Source organism: Camelus dromedarius, chromosome X (assembly GCF_036321535.1).
Source record: "Camelus dromedarius isolate mCamDro1 chromosome X, mCamDro1.pat, whole genome shotgun sequence".
In the NCBI taxonomy this organism is placed as follows: Eukaryota; Metazoa; Chordata; class Mammalia; order Artiodactyla; family Camelidae; genus Camelus; species Camelus dromedarius.
Genome location: NC_087472.1, coordinates 83,180,891 through 83,199,564, shown reverse-complemented (window position 1 = coordinate 83,199,564; position 18,674 = coordinate 83,180,891). Strand labels below are relative to the sequence as shown.

The 18,674-nt window shown below is 38.8% G+C and overlaps 1 protein-coding gene across 3 annotated transcripts in view; it reads right to left on the bottom strand.

Annotated features, from left to right (window-relative positions):
• Nucleotides 1-3,387: 3,387 nt before the first annotated feature.
• Nucleotides 3,388-18,674, bottom strand: part of MED14 (mediator complex subunit 14) — a 60,404-nt gene continuing 45,117 nt past the window's right edge. For 2 of the 3 annotated variants that reach the window (XM_064483275.1, XM_031445459.2), the window contains exons 23-31: nucleotides 17,561-17,672; nucleotides 14,650-14,781; nucleotides 12,597-12,779; nucleotides 11,305-11,540; nucleotides 9,149-9,328; nucleotides 8,944-9,051; nucleotides 7,142-7,267; nucleotides 6,539-6,731; nucleotides 3,388-4,003 (exon numbers count right to left, since the gene is read on the bottom strand). In XM_064483275.1, the coding sequence (XP_064339345.1) occupies nucleotides 3,930-4,003; nucleotides 6,539-6,731; nucleotides 7,142-7,267; nucleotides 8,944-9,051; nucleotides 9,149-9,328; nucleotides 11,305-11,540; nucleotides 12,597-12,779; nucleotides 14,650-14,781; nucleotides 17,561-17,672 (1,344 nt within the window). In that variant the 3' untranslated portion in view covers nucleotides 3,388-3,929. The remainder of the gene's footprint in view (nucleotides 4,004-6,538; nucleotides 6,732-7,141; nucleotides 7,268-8,943; nucleotides 9,052-9,148; nucleotides 9,329-11,304; nucleotides 11,541-12,596; nucleotides 12,780-14,649; nucleotides 14,782-17,560; nucleotides 17,673-18,674) is intronic. The other variant, XM_064483274.1, reaches the window with a different exon arrangement.

The following is an 18,674-nucleotide window of genomic DNA, read 5'->3' as shown; positions in this document are numbered from 1 at the left end:
GCTCAAGGCATACTTCTTGAATTACATATGTTCCTTGTGTTATACAATTCTAGAAAGTTTACTTAACTTGCTCCTAAGCCCGCAAATTGGTTGTAGCATATCTGGACGTTAGTGAAGTGTGAACGCTAGCCGCCTGGACGGCGCGCCTGTTGGGCGCACCTGTTCTGGGTCTTTGGTGTGCCAAGGTGACACAAAGCTCAGAAACATCCGCCATTCGGCCACCTAGCAGAGGGAAATAGGACGACACATCACCTGGATTTTGGAGGGCTGCATTGCCCCGAGTGGGATAAGGGCTTCTTCCACTATGGTACTGAAGCCTGGAGCTTAAATGATGATTTAGTACTCAATTATATGATAATTGCATAAGGTCTGAGTTAAGTTCAAAAAAGTGCCACGAGGCTCAGAAGGCAATGGCATGTCAACTCCAAATGACAAGGTCATCTCAATTTTAGTTGCTTTTAGTGAGCTTCTTGAGCTTGGAAAACATGTTAAAATTGTGTGTTGTCAAAAGGCTCTTAGACTCTAAACATGGAAGACTTCCCCTGACTTTGTTTCACAGCAAAGTAGCAGTGATTAGGAGTGCTAGTTCTGGACTCAAAATACTGCTTTGTAAGGTCACTGATCTTAAGCAATCTTAATTTGATCTCAGCAAACTATTTCATTTCTCTGGGTCTCAGTTTACTCATCTGTAAAAGGAGGTCTACCCCACTGGGTTGTTGTGACAATTAAATACACACTGAAATACTTAGAACAGTGCCTGGCAATATTAAGCTCTCAGTAAACATTAGGTATTATTTTATACTGACCTAAATGTGCCCTTTCGTCAATCAGTTATATTCCTGGGCAAGGTATTTTAACAAGTCACTGGCCACCTGAAAATGAAGGTAATTTATAGAAAACTGTCAGCAGATCATGGTCTCCTGGAATTGTGCAGCACAATGCTGGCTGGCCTCTAATTTTTTTCTTAAAAACCTCAATACTAAATCCATCCCAAGTAAACTTCAAATCATTCCCTTAGACACACTGTCCCATTAAACCAAATAAAAAAGGAAATTCCATAAAGAACAATGAAATATATATTAACATTTTCCTTTCTGTCCCTTAAGTTCCCTGAATTTAAGTTCTCTTAAAATTTCTGTGTATTGACTTTATATCAAGCACACGTAGATGACAGTAAATTGGATTAAAGTAAAATGTAGTAGGTATTCTAGGGAAGAGACCATGAAAGAAAGGAACTACTTTTTATGTTGAAATTGGACCCAATTTTAGAGTAGCAAAATTATATTTTTTGAAGTTATCAAATTAACCATGATCTAATGAATGACTAACAAACCACTTAGTATCCTGTGGCTGAACAGGTTACTGTGTTAACTGCAACACAGTAACATTATTAGTGGTGTTTAAATTCAAAATCATGTATATTTAGTTTACACTTTCATTTAGCTCACTCAGTTAATTTTCAAACATAAGGTTCAGCTCCTGTTATTAATAATGTGCTATGTTCTGTTAAAGTTTTCACTTTCTTCCTAATTCTGAAAATACTTCTAATAATTCCAAAATGGCATTTCGTCAAATGGAAAAAAGAATGTGGCAAATCAAGACCAATTTCTTCTTTCAAAGTTAAGCTAGTACTAAACCAGACTACTAGCCAAAACATCTTCATGAAAATTAACTAGAGAGTTGGTAGTTCTCTGAAACTTGTATAAATTTTATTTATTACTGAAATTACTAAAATCACATTGAAACACATTAAAGACCCAAACCACCTATTAGGAAAAATTCCTATGGGCATCCAGTCCCCTTGATTGAACTTGGTTAACAAAAGAGGCAAAAGACATAGTTTGTGATGAAACCTAAGATTCAAATGCTAAGTGTTTTTAAGCTGTAATAAAGTATGTACCAATTCCAAGTACCAAGTGTAATCAAAATTCAAATTCATGGGTTTACTCTTAATAAGCATCAAAAGCAAATTCTGTTCACTGAATCCTCTTACTTTTGATTTGTGTAATGCATTCTAAGATGAGTATAACCAGGAAAAAAGCTATCCACCAAATGCATCATGTTCAAAAATGCAATTAACATTTCAAAACCACATGTAAAAGGGAAAATACCTGAAAAGTTAACTCTATTAATAAAATTACTTGATACAATATTATCCTGTAGATAAAAATACATTTCTTGTATATACATGTAGATTTCTACATGAAAGAAAGGATTCAGCTCCAAACAGAAAAGGGCTGACCCTTGATAAAGACATCCCAGACTGCCAAACCGATGTCACTGTAAGGAGAGCCGAAAACAGAAGGATAAAAGGTAAGCTAAGGGAAGGATAAAAGTTCAGTCACCTGCTTCTGAACAGCGGCAGAGTTGGGTGAGAAGCAGGAGATGAAGGCAGAAATAAGACATAGAAGAAAGGCAAAGAAGGCCTCAATTCTGACCAGAAATGAATGGAGAACCAAGCAAAGTTGAGAACAGATATGACAGAGCTGCAATGAGATGCTTGAAACTAGAATTTGCTGGTTGATAGTCACAGAAGCTCAATTAAATCATCTTAAAGTGGAATTAGACAAAGCATCTAAAATTTCATGGAGAACCAGTATTACAGATAACTCAGCATGGTATCACCATTTAAAAAACTTTCCCAAATAACATCAAGTCACCAGAAGACTTCTGCTTTGGATCATGTTCTTTGAAGCTTAGAAAAGTTCCTGACTGACTGGGAGAAACAGCACAGTGCTCCAAAAAGAAACTGCTGAGATGTGTCAGTAACAGAAACTCCATTTGACCCTGGACAGGCCCTGGATCTTGGATTCTTCAAAGTGAGTGAACTGCACCAGGTTTCTTCCAAGTAAAAACATTTTATCGTTCTGTTGACAGTGAATTAAATTGGGATTGTTTAGAACCACCCCAACTTTGGTGGGGGAAGGCAAAGGGGAGAAGTTAATCAAGATAAAGAAACGTCACAGAAATTTCATGCAAGGGTACAGCATTCAAGTTCTTTGTCCCCTGATTAATGCTGTATGCGGAAATATCCTATAAACTAAATTTGCCTAACAGAAAAGCTCCCACATCCCAATAGATGAGAATGCTTGCAGTACTGGAATCCTTGATCAATATGAACTACTCACTGTCTCTTCTCAAAGACTCCGTTTTTTCTTTTTCACCCAAATCCTACACTGAAAGACAACCAAGGTGCCAAATGTTAACCACCAGTCAAGTTAGGAATGTTTGAAGAAAATAAATTAACCTTGAAACAAAGAAGCAGATGATTTGGTCAAATTTCAGACATATATTAATAGAAATTAATTACTGGCCCCACCAGGTTAAAGATGAAGGGAGGCCCTGAGAAGTCTACAGAGCTGATATACACACAAGTGAGTGTCACTGTTTTGTTTTTTTTTAACCTAGTTTTATTAAATATTGCTTCCTTGGGATGTGTTTATAACAACTCCCAGAACATTTTCATGTAAGGATTCAAAGCGGTCATATTAAAATACAGCTTCAATATAAAGTTTATCACAGTTTTACAGTATTCAAAAATGACAGACCTGCCTTAAAAAACAAAACAAAAACCAAAAAAGGACTATTACACCCAAAACATAAGAAAACAATTAAATAAACAAGTTTGGCATTTCATAACTTTAAAGTATAAAACAGAATATTAAATCTATTACTGGCAAACGGACACTGATGTATTACCTAGTTTGAAATGTGTCCCATTTAAACACACTATACAAGTTCACTATACAAAAGATTGATGGTCTGTTTGATGAAAGAAGTGCACCCTGAAATTTTTTGCCAGTTTAGAATATTTAGCTCTTAAAGTCAAAAAAGTCCTTTTTCTTTTTTAAACTGAAGGCTGAATTCAGATTTTTTTTTTTGTTGTTTTGTCTCTTTTGTCAGCCTTTCTGGTTTAAAAACAATAGTGTCTATGGACGCCCACCAGGGGGCAGTGTAAGATTAGCCATTAAATCACGAACAGCTGCAAATATTGTGCATTCACCTGCAACAGAGAAAAATGGTCATTAGCTATTCGCAATACAGGAAAGATGATGTTAACACACCGGTGGGGGTAGGGAAAATTAAATCTAAAATTAGCAAGAACTTTAAAGATCAAAATAATAGACTAAATTTTAACTGCACAGATTATAGGGGATTAAGCTTTGGTGGTGAGTATCACGTGATACTTGGTTTGGGTTTTGTTTTCTTCTCATGAGCACATTTTGGACAACTCGCAGTTAGGTTTGAATCTAAGACAATATGCCTAGAGTTTCTCTACAGAAACACTGGAGCATTGGATAAGCCTTTGAAGTTGGACTTCAAGGCTACTGATGACCTTTTTTTGCATCTAATGAAAAGATCTAGTTTTATATTTATGCATTAGTTGCAACATCAATGGTGTCCTTCTAATGTTGCATTAAAGGCCAGGTAAAAATGTCTATGACAGCACTGTCTAATAGAACTTTTTGTGATGACAGAAATATTCTAAATGTGTACTGTGGTTACTGAGTACTTGTAATATAGCTAGTGTGACTAAGGAACTGAATTTTAAATTTTATTTGATTTTAATTAACTTAAATAGCCATATGTGGCTGGTGGCAGTTATACTAAACAGTGCAGTTCTATGACATCTTTTGTTTTCCCCAAATTTCAAGGAAATGGTCAACTTCTGGAGTTAAACGTTAAAATCAATTAATACAAAAATAGTGATTTTCCTTAAAAACACTTCACCGGGGGGGAAGTGATGAGTTTGGGAGGAGAGGGAGGCTGAAATATGTTTCACCAACAATCCAAAACCAAGATTTATTGGGGGGGAGTTGGGGGGAGGCTTATGATTCATCTTCTCAATTTCCCCTTTGCTCAAAGAAAGCAAATGCCCTGCCTCTTACTTCTTGTATATAATACAAATATTTCAATACAGTAAACCCAAACCAGCTGTAAATACTATAAACCCCAAACTGGATCCCTTCCCTAGAATGTGGCCTAACGCTCCAGTGGCTAAAAAAAGCAAGGGAGGTGAAGACCTCAATGAATAATGGTCTTCTGGCAAAGGGCAGGCAGTGATCCTGTGCAAGTTACTGCAACCTTCTCTTCAACCACTGGAAAATTAAGGTACAGAAAAAAAAATCCAAAGGTTTATTAACTAGTCTAAAGTACAAATAAAAGAAAAAAAAAGAAAAACACTTGCAAAATATCCCATCAATTTCTTAAATAAAACAAGTTCTATCCTCTTCTTTTTTAAAAACACATTTTCATTATTGATATGTAGAAAAATTTGCTTGATCCCAACAGGATTAAAACATTGTCCTTTAAACTTTAAATTCCACGAGACATAATGATAGTCATCCACTTGTGAAGGAATGGTGTCTATTATCAAACTTATACTAAACGGCTACTTTAAAAATGCTGATAGCTTTAAACCTTGATTCTGAAGGACTTATTTTGAGCTGAAAGAAGAAAGAGATAAGTCAAAGGATGAAAGCAGAAAATTGTAAGAAGTAGAAGAAGCATTACAACAAAAGAAGCACACCCTTCTCTACTGCCCAGTGCGTTCCTTATAAATTAGACTTAGTGAGAACTTGCCTATGTACACGATATGGGGCAACAAATAGCTAAAAATATAATTTCTCCCATGATTCCTGTGTCTAATCAGATTTTGACACTGTGGTACCTAAAAATGTTTCAGAGAACAACTTTCCCTCATTTAAAAACATAATTCTGTTATCATACTATTCTAAGCAGAAAGATATAGAGGACTTCCTTAATATTAGAAATGAGCAAAATTAAATTTCCTTCATGTCAGAAACAAGCAGAATGGAAGACAAGTTCTCTTTGCTGAGCTGTACGTTTTATAACCAAAAATTTAGCACTACCAGGAGTTATGTGTTAAGACAGGCTACTCCAGTATTGAAGGAACCTTGTTTATCTGCCAGAATCATTCTGGTCTCCTCGAAAATGTTCAGTTTGAGAGCTTCATTGTGCACTTGGTGAAAAGGTTCACTTGCACCCGCCTGACACTTATATAAGAAGCCCAAAAAGCAGTGATGCCATTTGTATCAGCTTTTATTCTTCACAAAACATTTAGAAGGTACAGAACTTTGAATGATATTATTCTATTCATGATTGAACCATGAAATATGAGAAACCAACATGCATTTTAATTTGGTGATGTACAGAGTGGCAGGTATCGATGGTGGGGCAGGAATTCACAGCCATGGAAAATTCTATCATCCTAGCCTAGGGCTTTGTGGCAATGTATGCTATAAATACAAGCTTCTGGCATTAGCAACTGGGTCAGTCCCAATAGTAAATCACTAAAAAAATAAAGTCCAGGCAGCAGAGACATGGACAAAACTGAAGAACCAGTGAGAAAGGAAGAAAAGCGACAGGCAGACATTAAGAGGCCACGGCAACCAGAGCTCTATTACTAGGACTGGGGGGCGAGGTGGGTAAGGAGGGAGCAGAGGGGAGAAGGGGGATCTCTCAAAAGAACGTTTGTAACATATATGCAATAGAACATCATCTACCGGTCATGTACCTTGTCGTGGTGGGTTCATCTCTGCAAACCTCTTCAGAATGTTGCTGACCATCATGGGAGCAGCAACAGAAGAGTTCTGCTGTCTGGGAATGTCTGCCTGCTGGGTGGTACCTGAAGCCATGTCATAAATGATTGGAACTATAATACTAACAGGTTCTTGGGGAGGGACTGATGTTTTCTGAGTTAGCTGAAGCTGTAGACAGACAACACACACAAAAGAGAATAAAAACATAGTAAGAAAATAAAACACTTATTTAAATGTATCAAAGGTACTATCATTTACTCTACTGTCAGATTAAGATACACCAAGCAAGAGAAAATTAAATATAACAAGAAAAGTGACAAACAACTGAATATTATGATTAAGACGCAACTGTGTCACACAATTATCTAGTTGAATTTATTTCTTACTAAAGGAACCAGGATTACACGAAGCCTAAACTGACATGTAAGGAACGTGGGCCTATATTTGGCAGCAACAGATAATTTCTGCAGTTATCCAAAAGATGCTCTACTATCCTTAAATGGCTTTTCCTTTAGAAGCTCTGCATCTGTGTGTACGTGTGTACACACACACACACACACACCCCAGGTGGTACTTACAAAAAATAGCATTTTGGATTTCAGCACCACAGCAGGCGTCCCAGGAGGTGCAATTGGTGGTGCGCTGGGAGGGATCGTTAGGCAAAACTGAACATTCCATTTTAGCTGTGTTGCCTGGTCAGGAAACTGTTTTGGAAAAAAAAAAAACGTGAAAAAGTCATATGAACATTTAAAATTATATTCTAGTGTAGGAGTCTGAAAGGTTAGATGGAATTTTATTTTATACTCAATTATCAATATATCATAAAGTTGATAATGTGCATTTTTTTCAAAGGAAATATACATGTGAAGTTACTAACTCAAAAGTCAGCTCTGGATTTATGTTCCCCTTCCTTTCCTCCTACTTCATTAATTCCCCAGGCCTGTGGATTCTCCCTCCTCAGTGTCTCTGACATCTGTTCCCTCCTCCTCTCCATTTTCACTGATGTCACCGAGCTCAGGGCTCTGTTACTTCTCCCATGGCCCCACCAAAGGTCCCTTACAGCAGCTGCCTCTCCCAGTCCATCCTTACACCACTACCAGACAGATGTCCTAGAGCCTGGTTCTAATCTCACAAATGTTCAATGACATGCAGTGATCCATGCTGTCACACCCCCCCGACCCCCCGCCTAAGGACCAACACTGGCATTGAAGGCATTTTTCTAACTGGTGCCAATCTAAACTTCCAGTCTCATTTCCAACTCCTTCCCTTAAAAAAACTAGTCAAACTGCATTAATAATTTTAAATTATAGCCACTGGTGCTTTTTTAGCCACATAAATATTTACTCCTTTAAAAACTCAAATGGATTTTTTAACATAATGTTTCCTATAGCATATCAGAGCAGAAGCCAAATGCTGAGGCTATTTGTTACCAAAGGAACACTGATTGCTGTCCCAATATTAAAACACCAACTGAAAAAAGGAGTAGCGTATTGGGAACTATCCAAAGCAATACTAGAAACATTAAAATGAAAGGACTACTGTAAGAGTGGAAGAATAAATTAGCTTCTACCTGGATTTCAGCTATATAATTGTATACTTTCATAGGAAAGAAGAGGTGTTAAAAATCTCCCCAGAGAGGACAGATTTTTCAGTAAATGGCATTAGGGCAATTGGGGCATGTGAAAAAGCTGGATCTATGTCTCACCATTTGACATCCAGATATATTTTATTTTATGTCAAGCTTTTTTTAATTGAAGTATAGTTGATTTACAATATTGTGTTAGTTTCAGATGTACAGCAAAGTGATTCAGTTATATATATGTATATTCTTTTTCAGATCCTTCTCTATTATAGGTTATTATAAGATATTGAATATAGTTCCCTGTGCTATACAGTAGGTCCTTGTTTATCTATTTTATATATAGGAGTGTGTATATGTTAATCCCAAACTCCTAACCAAGATATATTTTAAACGGATCAAATATATAAATAAGTAATTTACAAAATACGTCCATAATAGTATTAGAAGAAACCATGGGAGGATTATTTCATGATCTGGTAGTAAGAAAAGTATATTAAATGTATTTGTTTTTATAAGAGGGAAGCCACTGGTAACCTGGGTTGCCTGTGGGGAGGGGGATTAGACAGCTGGACAGGGATGGATAGAAATTTCCCACTGTATCATCTTGTTCTAAATTCAAAAGACACAAGAGGATTGTGCTACCTTTCCAAAGACAAATAAAATTTGTTAAAAACTAAGAAGAATGCAAGAGAAAAATGGAAGTAATAAATGGGTGAAAACCAACATAAAGCGCTCCCACCAACTCCAACCTCCTCAGACCGACCTGGCTAGAAAAGTTTGAGTGTCTCTATAACTTACCAGCTCTAGCTTCATAATATGCACACAGTCCCTCAGGATGTGTGTAGGAGCTCCTAACAGCTTGGTGAAAGCTATTAATGTATTGGCTTTAAACGGCGGTCCTGCAACCTACAAGGATAAATAAAGCAAGTTAAGTTACTCTTCATTCTACCTTGAGTCTTCTGTTTTCTTGACTGTTTTAAATTATGCATTAATAAACACATACTCTTGTTTCAAAGAATTTTTCCAAAACTTGAAGTTCATCAGGTTTCCACTGTCCTGCATTTTCAGGTGTTACTTTTAGCTGAAGTGTTTGGTTGGTTTTGGGACTAAGGGCTACTCTGCATTTCAGCGCATCAGTCTTAAACATGATCACTCCAGGTTCATTGGAATTTATCAGCTGTAGCTGCAAAACAAGAAGGATGATTCAAATTAACATGTGAGACAATATGTAAGTCAAAGAGAAAATGAAAATGTTAACTACACAATCGTTTCAAAAGGAAAACAACTAAGTTGATACCTGTTCCAAAACAAAGGTACCTAGGCACTGAGCACTAGCAACTGCTAACCACGTGGCAGAGAGAGAGGCATTCAGACATTATGTGTCTCTTGATGGAAGCACATTGACACTACCTATGAAATATTCTTGCAAAACAACCAACTTAAGCCTGAATTCAGTAGTTAGATCCACAGCATTGATCAATATTACAGAAATATGAGGGTCAAAAGAACATGTTCAACGATTCCAAAGGGATACAATCAGCAAGATCCAGATGTGAGAAACTCTACAGGACAAATGATATGGCTTCTTCAACAAATTATTTAATGAGAAGTAGAAGGGGAACCTATAGCTTAAAACGGACTTAAAAACATGTATGGGTTCTGATTCAGATGGCAAAAACTGTGATTAACTTGGGAAATTCGGACACCAGCTAGATATCTGATGATAAAGAAATTGTATTTATGGACGAAATGATGTCAGGAATTTGCTGTCAAATAATCTGGGAGGAGTTATAGATGAAACAATACTGGTGTGAGTTCACTGTTGAAGGGGAGTGATGAGAAGAGACAGGTTCATTATATGATGCTCTCTACTTTTGTATATGCTTAAAATTGTCCACAGTAAGTTTTTTTAAAAATGGCACATTAGAAAAAAGAGAACAAAGAGTTCAATTACAAAATGTCAGATTTGGATTGGGACCTTATGCTAGCCCAGGGGTTGGTAAATCTTTTAGGTTCTAGGGTGTCTGCTGCAACCAGTGAATGATGTAGCTGAGAGCAGCCACAGATAGTATGTAACTGAATGGGTGTGGCTGTGTTCCAATAAAACTTAACAAAAACAAGTGGAGGGCAGGACTTGGCCCCCAGGCCCACAGTTTACTGACCTCTGCCCTAGCCAAATATGTTGATTATGCAGATTAGCAAAATGAGGTTCCAGGGGCTGAAAGTTTACATGGCCTTTAAGTGGCAAAGGTGAGGCTAGATCACAGGTCTGATGATTACCGTTTTAAATGCTAATTTATTCAACTTATGTTAAAACTTTTATTTTTTTTCAAGTTTGAATATAAAGGTTGCAAAATAGCTTGGTGCCATCTGTGGAGTGGCTATTTTAAATATTCACCAGTCTGACCACCTCATTAACATAAATATCAATAATAATAATAATAATAATAATAATATATAACTAATACATAACTGAATACCAAGACATTATGCTAAAGGTTTTATATAAAGTATCTCAAATTCCCACAACTGCGGTGAGTTAGACAGATGCTATTATCTACTGTTACCAAAAAAGTGAAGAAATCTGCTTAAGCTCATAGCAGCCAGTGGCATGGCCTGGCTACAAACCAGGGCCACCTGATTCTAGAACTGGTGCCCTCAACTCTGAACCATCTCCTAAGGGTATCACCACTAGGAAAGGCTAGAAGTCTTTTTCTAAAAGCATTTTAAATCAATTCAATTGCTCATGTATTTAAAAAGTGGCTTTCATCATTGTGATCATAAATAACTTTATGATCACAGATTCAAAGTCAGCCTGCCTACAAAAGCACTCGAGGGCAGGCAGCTATTTATATGCTAGTCTCTGCCAAGCCAGATCCCAGGCGCACTTGTCCTACGGTATTATGGGGACCCATCTCCAGGCCCATGTTAGTTAGCCACAACACGGCAAATTATGAAATGAAGGAATCTGTTAATGTAAGAATGGAAAAGAAAATAGTGGATCCATTTTTAAATGCCAGGACAGGGGAAAAGCATAATTCTAACAAGCTGGTTAAAGGAGGTGAGGGAATATCACTTTAGTTTGGATCCTATTCCATGGGGCAACTTAGCATCTGCTTTGACAGTCACCACTTAGGAGTTCACTAGGTACCCACATACCGTTTCTTGTTGAATAATTCTTTGAAGGTGTCGTCTCATGATGACCGATCCAAGGAATCTCTCAAGCGGAGAACAAAGGTAACTACCTGCCAGGCCAGGCACGAGGCCTGGCGTTGGAGAGGGCAGCAGGAGAATGTTCAAGGCACTGTGAGTGAGGATGGTAGGTATGGAGGCCGCCCAGGAGCGCTGAGGTAGTTTACGAGGTGGAGGCATGTTTGTTGGCATCGTTTGGGAACCTTTTGGGAAGGAAAACATCATTACTTTTTTAAACAAATATATACTATCTCATTCTTCCTTGTTTTGCTTTTATTATAAATCTTTGCTATTCCAGAGCAATTCATACTGTTTCAGTTACTCCTTGTGGTGTAACAATCATATATTAGCTTCCTTATAGTTACTCTCCTCCCTGTAGCCGGGTCCCCTGCAATGTGACCTTGTGGTAACTCCTTCAAGGAGTGCAGTCTATTTCTTTACTTGGAATCTGGGCTGGCCTTGTGACTTGCTGTGGCCTACAGAATGCAGTAGAGGTGACACAGTGCCAGTTGCAGGCCTGAACTTCCACTGACTCTCTTGGAACCCTGTCTAGCCACCAGGTGAACAAGCCCATGATCAAGTTATGAGGCCACATGGGACAGAGAGAAGTCAGGCCCCAGCCAACCCAGGAGCTGACTACAGATTCAGGAGTGAGCCAGTAGACCTTGGAAGAATCACCCAACAGGGCTCAGCCTAAACTGCCAACCTGCTGAATGGCAAGCTAACATATGATTATTATTTTAAGCCACTAAAAGTCATGCAGCAAAAGCTAGCTAATATATTTGTACAATTCTTCTCTTCTGTGTTAATTTGCATAACTTTGTCAGTTACCTTTAGGTATCTTTTAAGGTCTAGTATTGCAGCTAATTTAGTAGTCATAACAGAGGCACAGACTCACCTTAGAAGACTTCCACAGGAGACATTCCCCTTACATTTTGCCCAACTTTGCAAATTAACTATTGTTACAACCAATTAACTAAATGGATAACAGTTTATATTCAACATCTTGTAATAACCTTTAATGAAGAATATGAAAATGAATATATGTATGTATATTCATGACTGGGCCCTGTGCTGCACACCAGAAAACACATTGTAACTGACTACTTAAAAAAATTTTTTTTAATGGAAAGAAGTTTAAGTTATTAAGTATCCTTGTTATTAAGTCATGACTTTCAAATGTGACGATGAGGACAGAACGATTAAAATAGGTCATTTGTTGGTTATCCAAAAAGCATAAAAATGTCCATGACACTTACTTGTTCCAGCTCGAGGGGAATGAGAAGCATCTGGAACTGGAGAATGTAGTGATGGATTGGCTGGTGACATTCCAGGCATGCGTGTTGCTGGTGAGGGGCCAGACACTTGAGGAGACCCTGGCCAGTTCCCTGCTCGTCCACTTGGTGACACCATAGTGTATGGAGAACTAGGGTCCAGGGCTCCTGTAAAGAAGAAAACAAATGGTATTTGATAATACCTGATAATCTGAAAAGTATTTGATAATAATCAAATGCTTACACCCTATCTAGTGATAATTTTATTTTTTCTTTCAGTAAGGTATTTCACTGAAGCATGATACTTCTTAACATGACACATTTGAAACTCTATTTTGTGTTGTTTATGTATTTTTTTAAACTATGTATTTTTTAACATGATACAAAAATTAGGAAGATAAAAGAATGAGAAAGGATACAATTTACTTTCACACAAACTTCAAGATGTATAATATGTAACAATTTACTTTACACTATATAACACTACGTTTGAAAATATTAAGCAAAAAAACTCAAAGCTTCTTTAAGGGCAGACATCTTATATATTTAAACTAACCATGACTAATTATTTTTTTATTCTACTCAGAGAAGGCTTACAAGAGGGAAAATTTCCATTTTCTTTATTTAGTAAATGGTACAGTGACTAAGAAATGAACCAAAATTCAAGTTTTGAAAGCAGTGACTTCCTGAACAATCTGATATTTAAATTTCATCCTGTAGATACCTTTGACATATTTACACCCCTTTGTAACCAAATGACAAACTGAGAAAATACTTCTACCATATATCAGGGAGTAAATGGTCCTTATTTAGAAAACTTACAAATCAGTAAGAAAAAACACAAGAATATAGGCAAAAGGTACAAACTGGCAGGCATAAAATAAGAAACACAAAAGACCAATGAACATAAAAAAAAGTTCAACTTCACTAATAATCAAAAAAACACACATCAAACAATAAGATGCCATTTTTTACCTATCAAAATGACCAAGATTTTTAAAAATCACAATACCCCGTGTTGGCAATGATGCAGGAAAACAGACATTCTTGTACGATACTAGAGGAAATTGGTACAGCCTTTCAGGTGAGCAATTTGCAATATGTTTCAAAAGCTTTAGAATTTCTCAAACCCTTTGAGACAGCAATTCCACTTCTAGGAACTTACCTAAGAAAATAATCATGTGAGCAGAGAAGACACCATTTTTAGTTGTGAAAAAACAGAAACATTCTAAATGTATTAAATCAGTTAAATCACAGTATGCCCAGACAAGGGAATACTATGAAGCCCTTTAGTATGATGACGTAGAGTTTTTACTGACAGAAATGTTCCTGCAAATATTAACAGTGAAGAGTAAAATCACAGACGCCACACAGCTGTAAAACCTGAAGAAGCTCTTTCTGTTCGGATTTGGCATGGTATTCCTGATACAGCTAAGTGACAGAAGCAAGGCACCGAACACGGTGTGCAGCCTGCTGCCATGTGTGTAAAAGAGGGGGGGAGAACACTCCGCTTAAAACATCTCTGCAAGAATGCATGAGAAATTAACAGCACTAAGTGCCTCTGGGAAGAGGAACTAGGTGGTCGGTGGACCAGATAGGAAACACTTCACGGGATCCCTCTTCTATTCTTGATCTATTTGAACCAATTCAAAATTGAACTTTTGAGTTAAAAAGTTTAAAAATTCAAGTCTCAAAACAATACATTTGGTAGGGTCCCAATTTTCAGGGGGTGGGGGGAGCGGGGGTGGCAATGTTTGAGAGAGGAGACAAGATGGGGAGGGAGCAAATGCCAGAGCCACAGAGATCAGGGCAGGCAAGGAAGCAGAGGGTGCATGACAGCCCGAGCGAGGTGGGGAGAGACAGTCCGAAGCAGGCAGACTAACTGGTAGATCTCTTGTGGTGCGATTAGGAAAAATGTATTTTCTTTTGCTATTTCCCCAATACACAAGTGCTAATTTCGCAATAAGAAAATTTACTTAACAAAAATTATTTTCACATTAAACTCTTATGCTCTAGCGATTTCCGTGTATGGACTCACCATGTGGACTAGCAAAACTGGCCCCTGGTCCTATTGAGATTCCATGCGAGGATGGGGGAGGAGTTGGAACAAATGATGCTGGTGATGGGGCTCTCAAAGCCCCACTGGGGGAGCTGGCGGCATGCAGATTTCCTAATAAAGGAAAATAATTATAGATGATCTTGCAGGACACATACTATGTCCTGTCTAAGGGCCCCAAGTTAAGACTCTCTCTACAGACTAACGAAACAAGTAGTAAAGCTCCCAAAAGCAGCACAAAGAAAAACTGGAACCATGTCATTATTGAAAAAGAGAGAGATCGAGTCCATGGGGGCCCGAATTCTAGCTCTTATATTGACTGACTTTTTAAAAAAAAATATCTAGTATACTTTTTTATTTACTCATTCAACACGTAGGCATGAACATCCATTTCATGCCAAGCATTGTTGTAGGCACTGGGGACACAGCAGTTAAGAAGAGACAAAAATGTTTGCCCTCCTGGAGCTTACTTCTAGAAGAATGAGAAAGACAAATACATGTCAGGCTGTGAGAAGTGCTGTGGAGAAAACCAGGGCAAGGTAAGAGGGCTTTATCGTGTAGTGGAGGAGGTGGGTGCTGTTCTATATAGAACAGCCAGAGATCTCTCTAAGAAGGGGCTGTGTGCGCTGAGACATGGAGTGAGGATAAGGCAAGGGGATATCCAGGGAATACGATATCGAAGGCAAACCAAAGAGCAGGGGGAGGCCAGTGTGGCTGGAACAGCATGAGCAAAGGGGGAGACAGGGAAGGGAAGAAGATTAGGTCAGAGAGGTGGGAGGAGGGTCCCAGATCACACAGGGACTTGGAGGCCACTCTAAGGACTTAGGGTTTACCCTGAATGAGATGGGAAACCATTGCAGAGTTTGGAGCAGCAGAACCATGAACGACTGTTCCAGAAGGACCACTCTAGCTGCTGTTGAAACACAGACTAAAGGACAGGGGCAGGAGCGGGGAAACCAGTTAGAGGCTACTGCAATTACCCAGGTCAGAGACTGACTCAGGCAAGGGTGAAGGCAGAGAAGGTGAAAAGTGGTTAGATTCTGGATAAATTCTGAAGATGGAGCTGACAATAAATTTGGTAACTGACTGACTGTGGGTGTGAGGGAAGAGAAGTCCAACACGACTCCTACAGCTCTGGCCCAAGTAGCAGGAAGGAAGAAGCTGCCACTTGCTGAAAAAGGGGGGGGGGGGTCTGTGCGAGGAGCAGCACAGGGTGGGTTGGGAGGTGTTAGGAGTTTAGTTTCAGCCATGCTTGAGTTTCAGAGGCTGACTAGGCATCCACATGGAAATGCTGGACAGAGAACTGGAAAATACAGGACTCGAGTTCGGGGGAGAGGCCTGGATGGAGATATTAAAAAACTGGGAGACGTGAGCTTAAAGCTGGTATTTAGCCACAAGACTAGTATTTTAGGGTTATGAAGTGGGAGACTATGGCTACCAAAACTATGAATGCAACGTTAAAATCCTTGCTACATTACCCTAACTATCCTCAGTATCAGCAGCTTTCAAATTTTCTACTACTAAAGAAATTTTGTATTTTTAATTTTGTATTTTTGCATTTGTATTTTAAGAGAATTTTGTATATTTAATACCTAATGCAATATTAATTCAATATAATATGAATTCGATATTAACATATTTAATTCAATAAATACGTTAATCAACTTAATTAACCTTTAAGTAATATATTTACATATTTAGCTGTGTGATCTGGACAAGTGACTTAACTTCTCCATGCCTCAGGTTTCCTCTGTAAAATGAGGATAATAATAGGACCTATGCCACGGGTTTGCTGGGGGGATTAAATGGGTAAAGTGCTTAGAGCAGGGTTTGGCACACAGTAAGCACTACATACCTATCTGCTACTGTAATTATTTCAAAATAATCATCTCTCCTTCCTTGTATGCAAAACCAGTCTCATCTCACATCCAAGAAACCCCCTCCCATCAGGTTCTGGGACCCTGCTTCCCCCATTTTCCTCCGTGCTCCCCCCAATGCCCCTTCTCAGGCTCCCACACCGTCTACTGCTGGCGCGCCACGGGGACTGAGTTCACCCACCCACTCAGGCTTCGATGACCTTCAGTGACATGACAGTGACTTGCACGTCTTCTCCTGGGGTCCAACCATCTCCTATGAGCAGGGAAGGGATCACCTACCCCAGAAATCTGACACCTGCCCTCCAAGCAGGTTGCTATCAGGGTTGCTATCAGGCTTGCTGCTGAATTCCCAGCACCGTGTGCCATTAGACACGGAGTAAGTGCCTAAGACATACCAATGAAATTTAGTGTTCAGTTAAAAGTAAAAATCTGGCATTCTCCAGCAATTTTTACAGCGCCCTTCATGGGGCCACCAACACGGCCATTTTGTTTGGACACGCAGGCTGTATGTGCACTGGCCGACTCTGAGGGTGGGGCACCGTTCATATATACCGGGCTTCCGCAAACTTCTTCCTGTAAGGCAGCTTTTCTGTTAGGGGTTGTTGCACTGGGAAAGCAGCCACAGACACTACATAAATGGGTGTGGCTGTGTTCCAATGAAACTTTACAGAATCAGGTTGTGGGCAGGACTTGGCGCACAGGCCCTAGAGTGTCCACCTCTGACATAGATCGTGTTGTGACTCTTAGAGCAGTGCCATGAGTCTGGCTCTGGGTGACAACACCTCCACTTGACTGAAACCTTTTCAAGTGCTTCTGAATCATGAACACGGATTTCACAACACTGCCATAATGAATGAACAGTAAATATCCAGCCACAGACTAGCAAAGGAGTTCTCTCTAACGTCTAAGGCTACATGAATAGTGCTGCTCAGTGTGTGTGTGTGTGTGTGTGTGTGTGTGTGTGTCTATTTTGGATCTGGAATTTGAACAAGACAAGGGAGTAAGTCATATCTTACCTGGAGACTGTGTGTGCATCATAGAGGGAGACTGGTTAACTGTGCTGTGGTAAGATGTAGGGGGTGAAGTAAGAGGGTAAGCGCCGGATGACCCTGGCTGCTTTGGAAATGGCTGAAAAGAAGAAAATACATGTTGGTAAAATGGCCAACCACATAGAGTATGGGAGTGTGGCTTTCCCCAATAAAGAGCTACAGTGTTAACATTTATACATGTCACTGGTTACCAAACAGGAAATGTGAGGTACGAAAATGCCCAAAACACATTATCAATAATGCAAGTTTCTAAAAACTCTGACTTTTAAGATGTTTTAAAAGTAGCAACATTCTCATTCCTGACCCTGCGGTCCCATTGCTTATATCCTTCAAGATGTCTTTTGCTCATTTTATCTACCATATCACTGACTTATTTATATTATTTACCTACCATGTCATTGATTCTAAGATAATTTTCTCCCATATTTTAACATTTCTGAAATCAGGATGTGTCTTCCAATTCATGGCACGTCACAGTTTAACCGACAGTGTTGTTTGGGGCAGTACATAACACCAGTGCGCCTTACACTTGGTGGAGTTTTAGTCAGTGAAATACGGTAGTTTAACCTGACCTCTACTCACTCACCTTTACCTTCATCTCCAGTAATGAAAATCCTAGCACAATGTAATCCTTCCCAGTCTACTTTTTAAAGTTGAGGTATGAATCACATATAGTGAAGTACACAAATCTTAAATGTATAGTCTGATGCCTCTTTTTAACAATGTAACTGCCACACAGATCAAGATGCTGAAGGACGTTACCAGAACCCCAGACGCCTCCCTCATCCACCTTCCAAGTCTTTATCGCCCCCCTGAAGGTAAGCAATACTCTGACTTCCATCACTCAAGCTTGGTTTTGCCTGTTTTTGCTTCTCACATAAATACTGAATGTACTCATTAGTGTCTGGCTTCTTTTGTTCAACGTTATGTCAATGAAATCCATCATGTTGTTGCATGTAGCAATAGTTTATTTTTTCATTTCTGTGAAGTATTCTACCGTATGAATATACCCCAATTTACTCAGTCATTTTACTGCTGCTGGATATTTGGGTTGTTTACATTTTTTGGATAATGTTGCTAT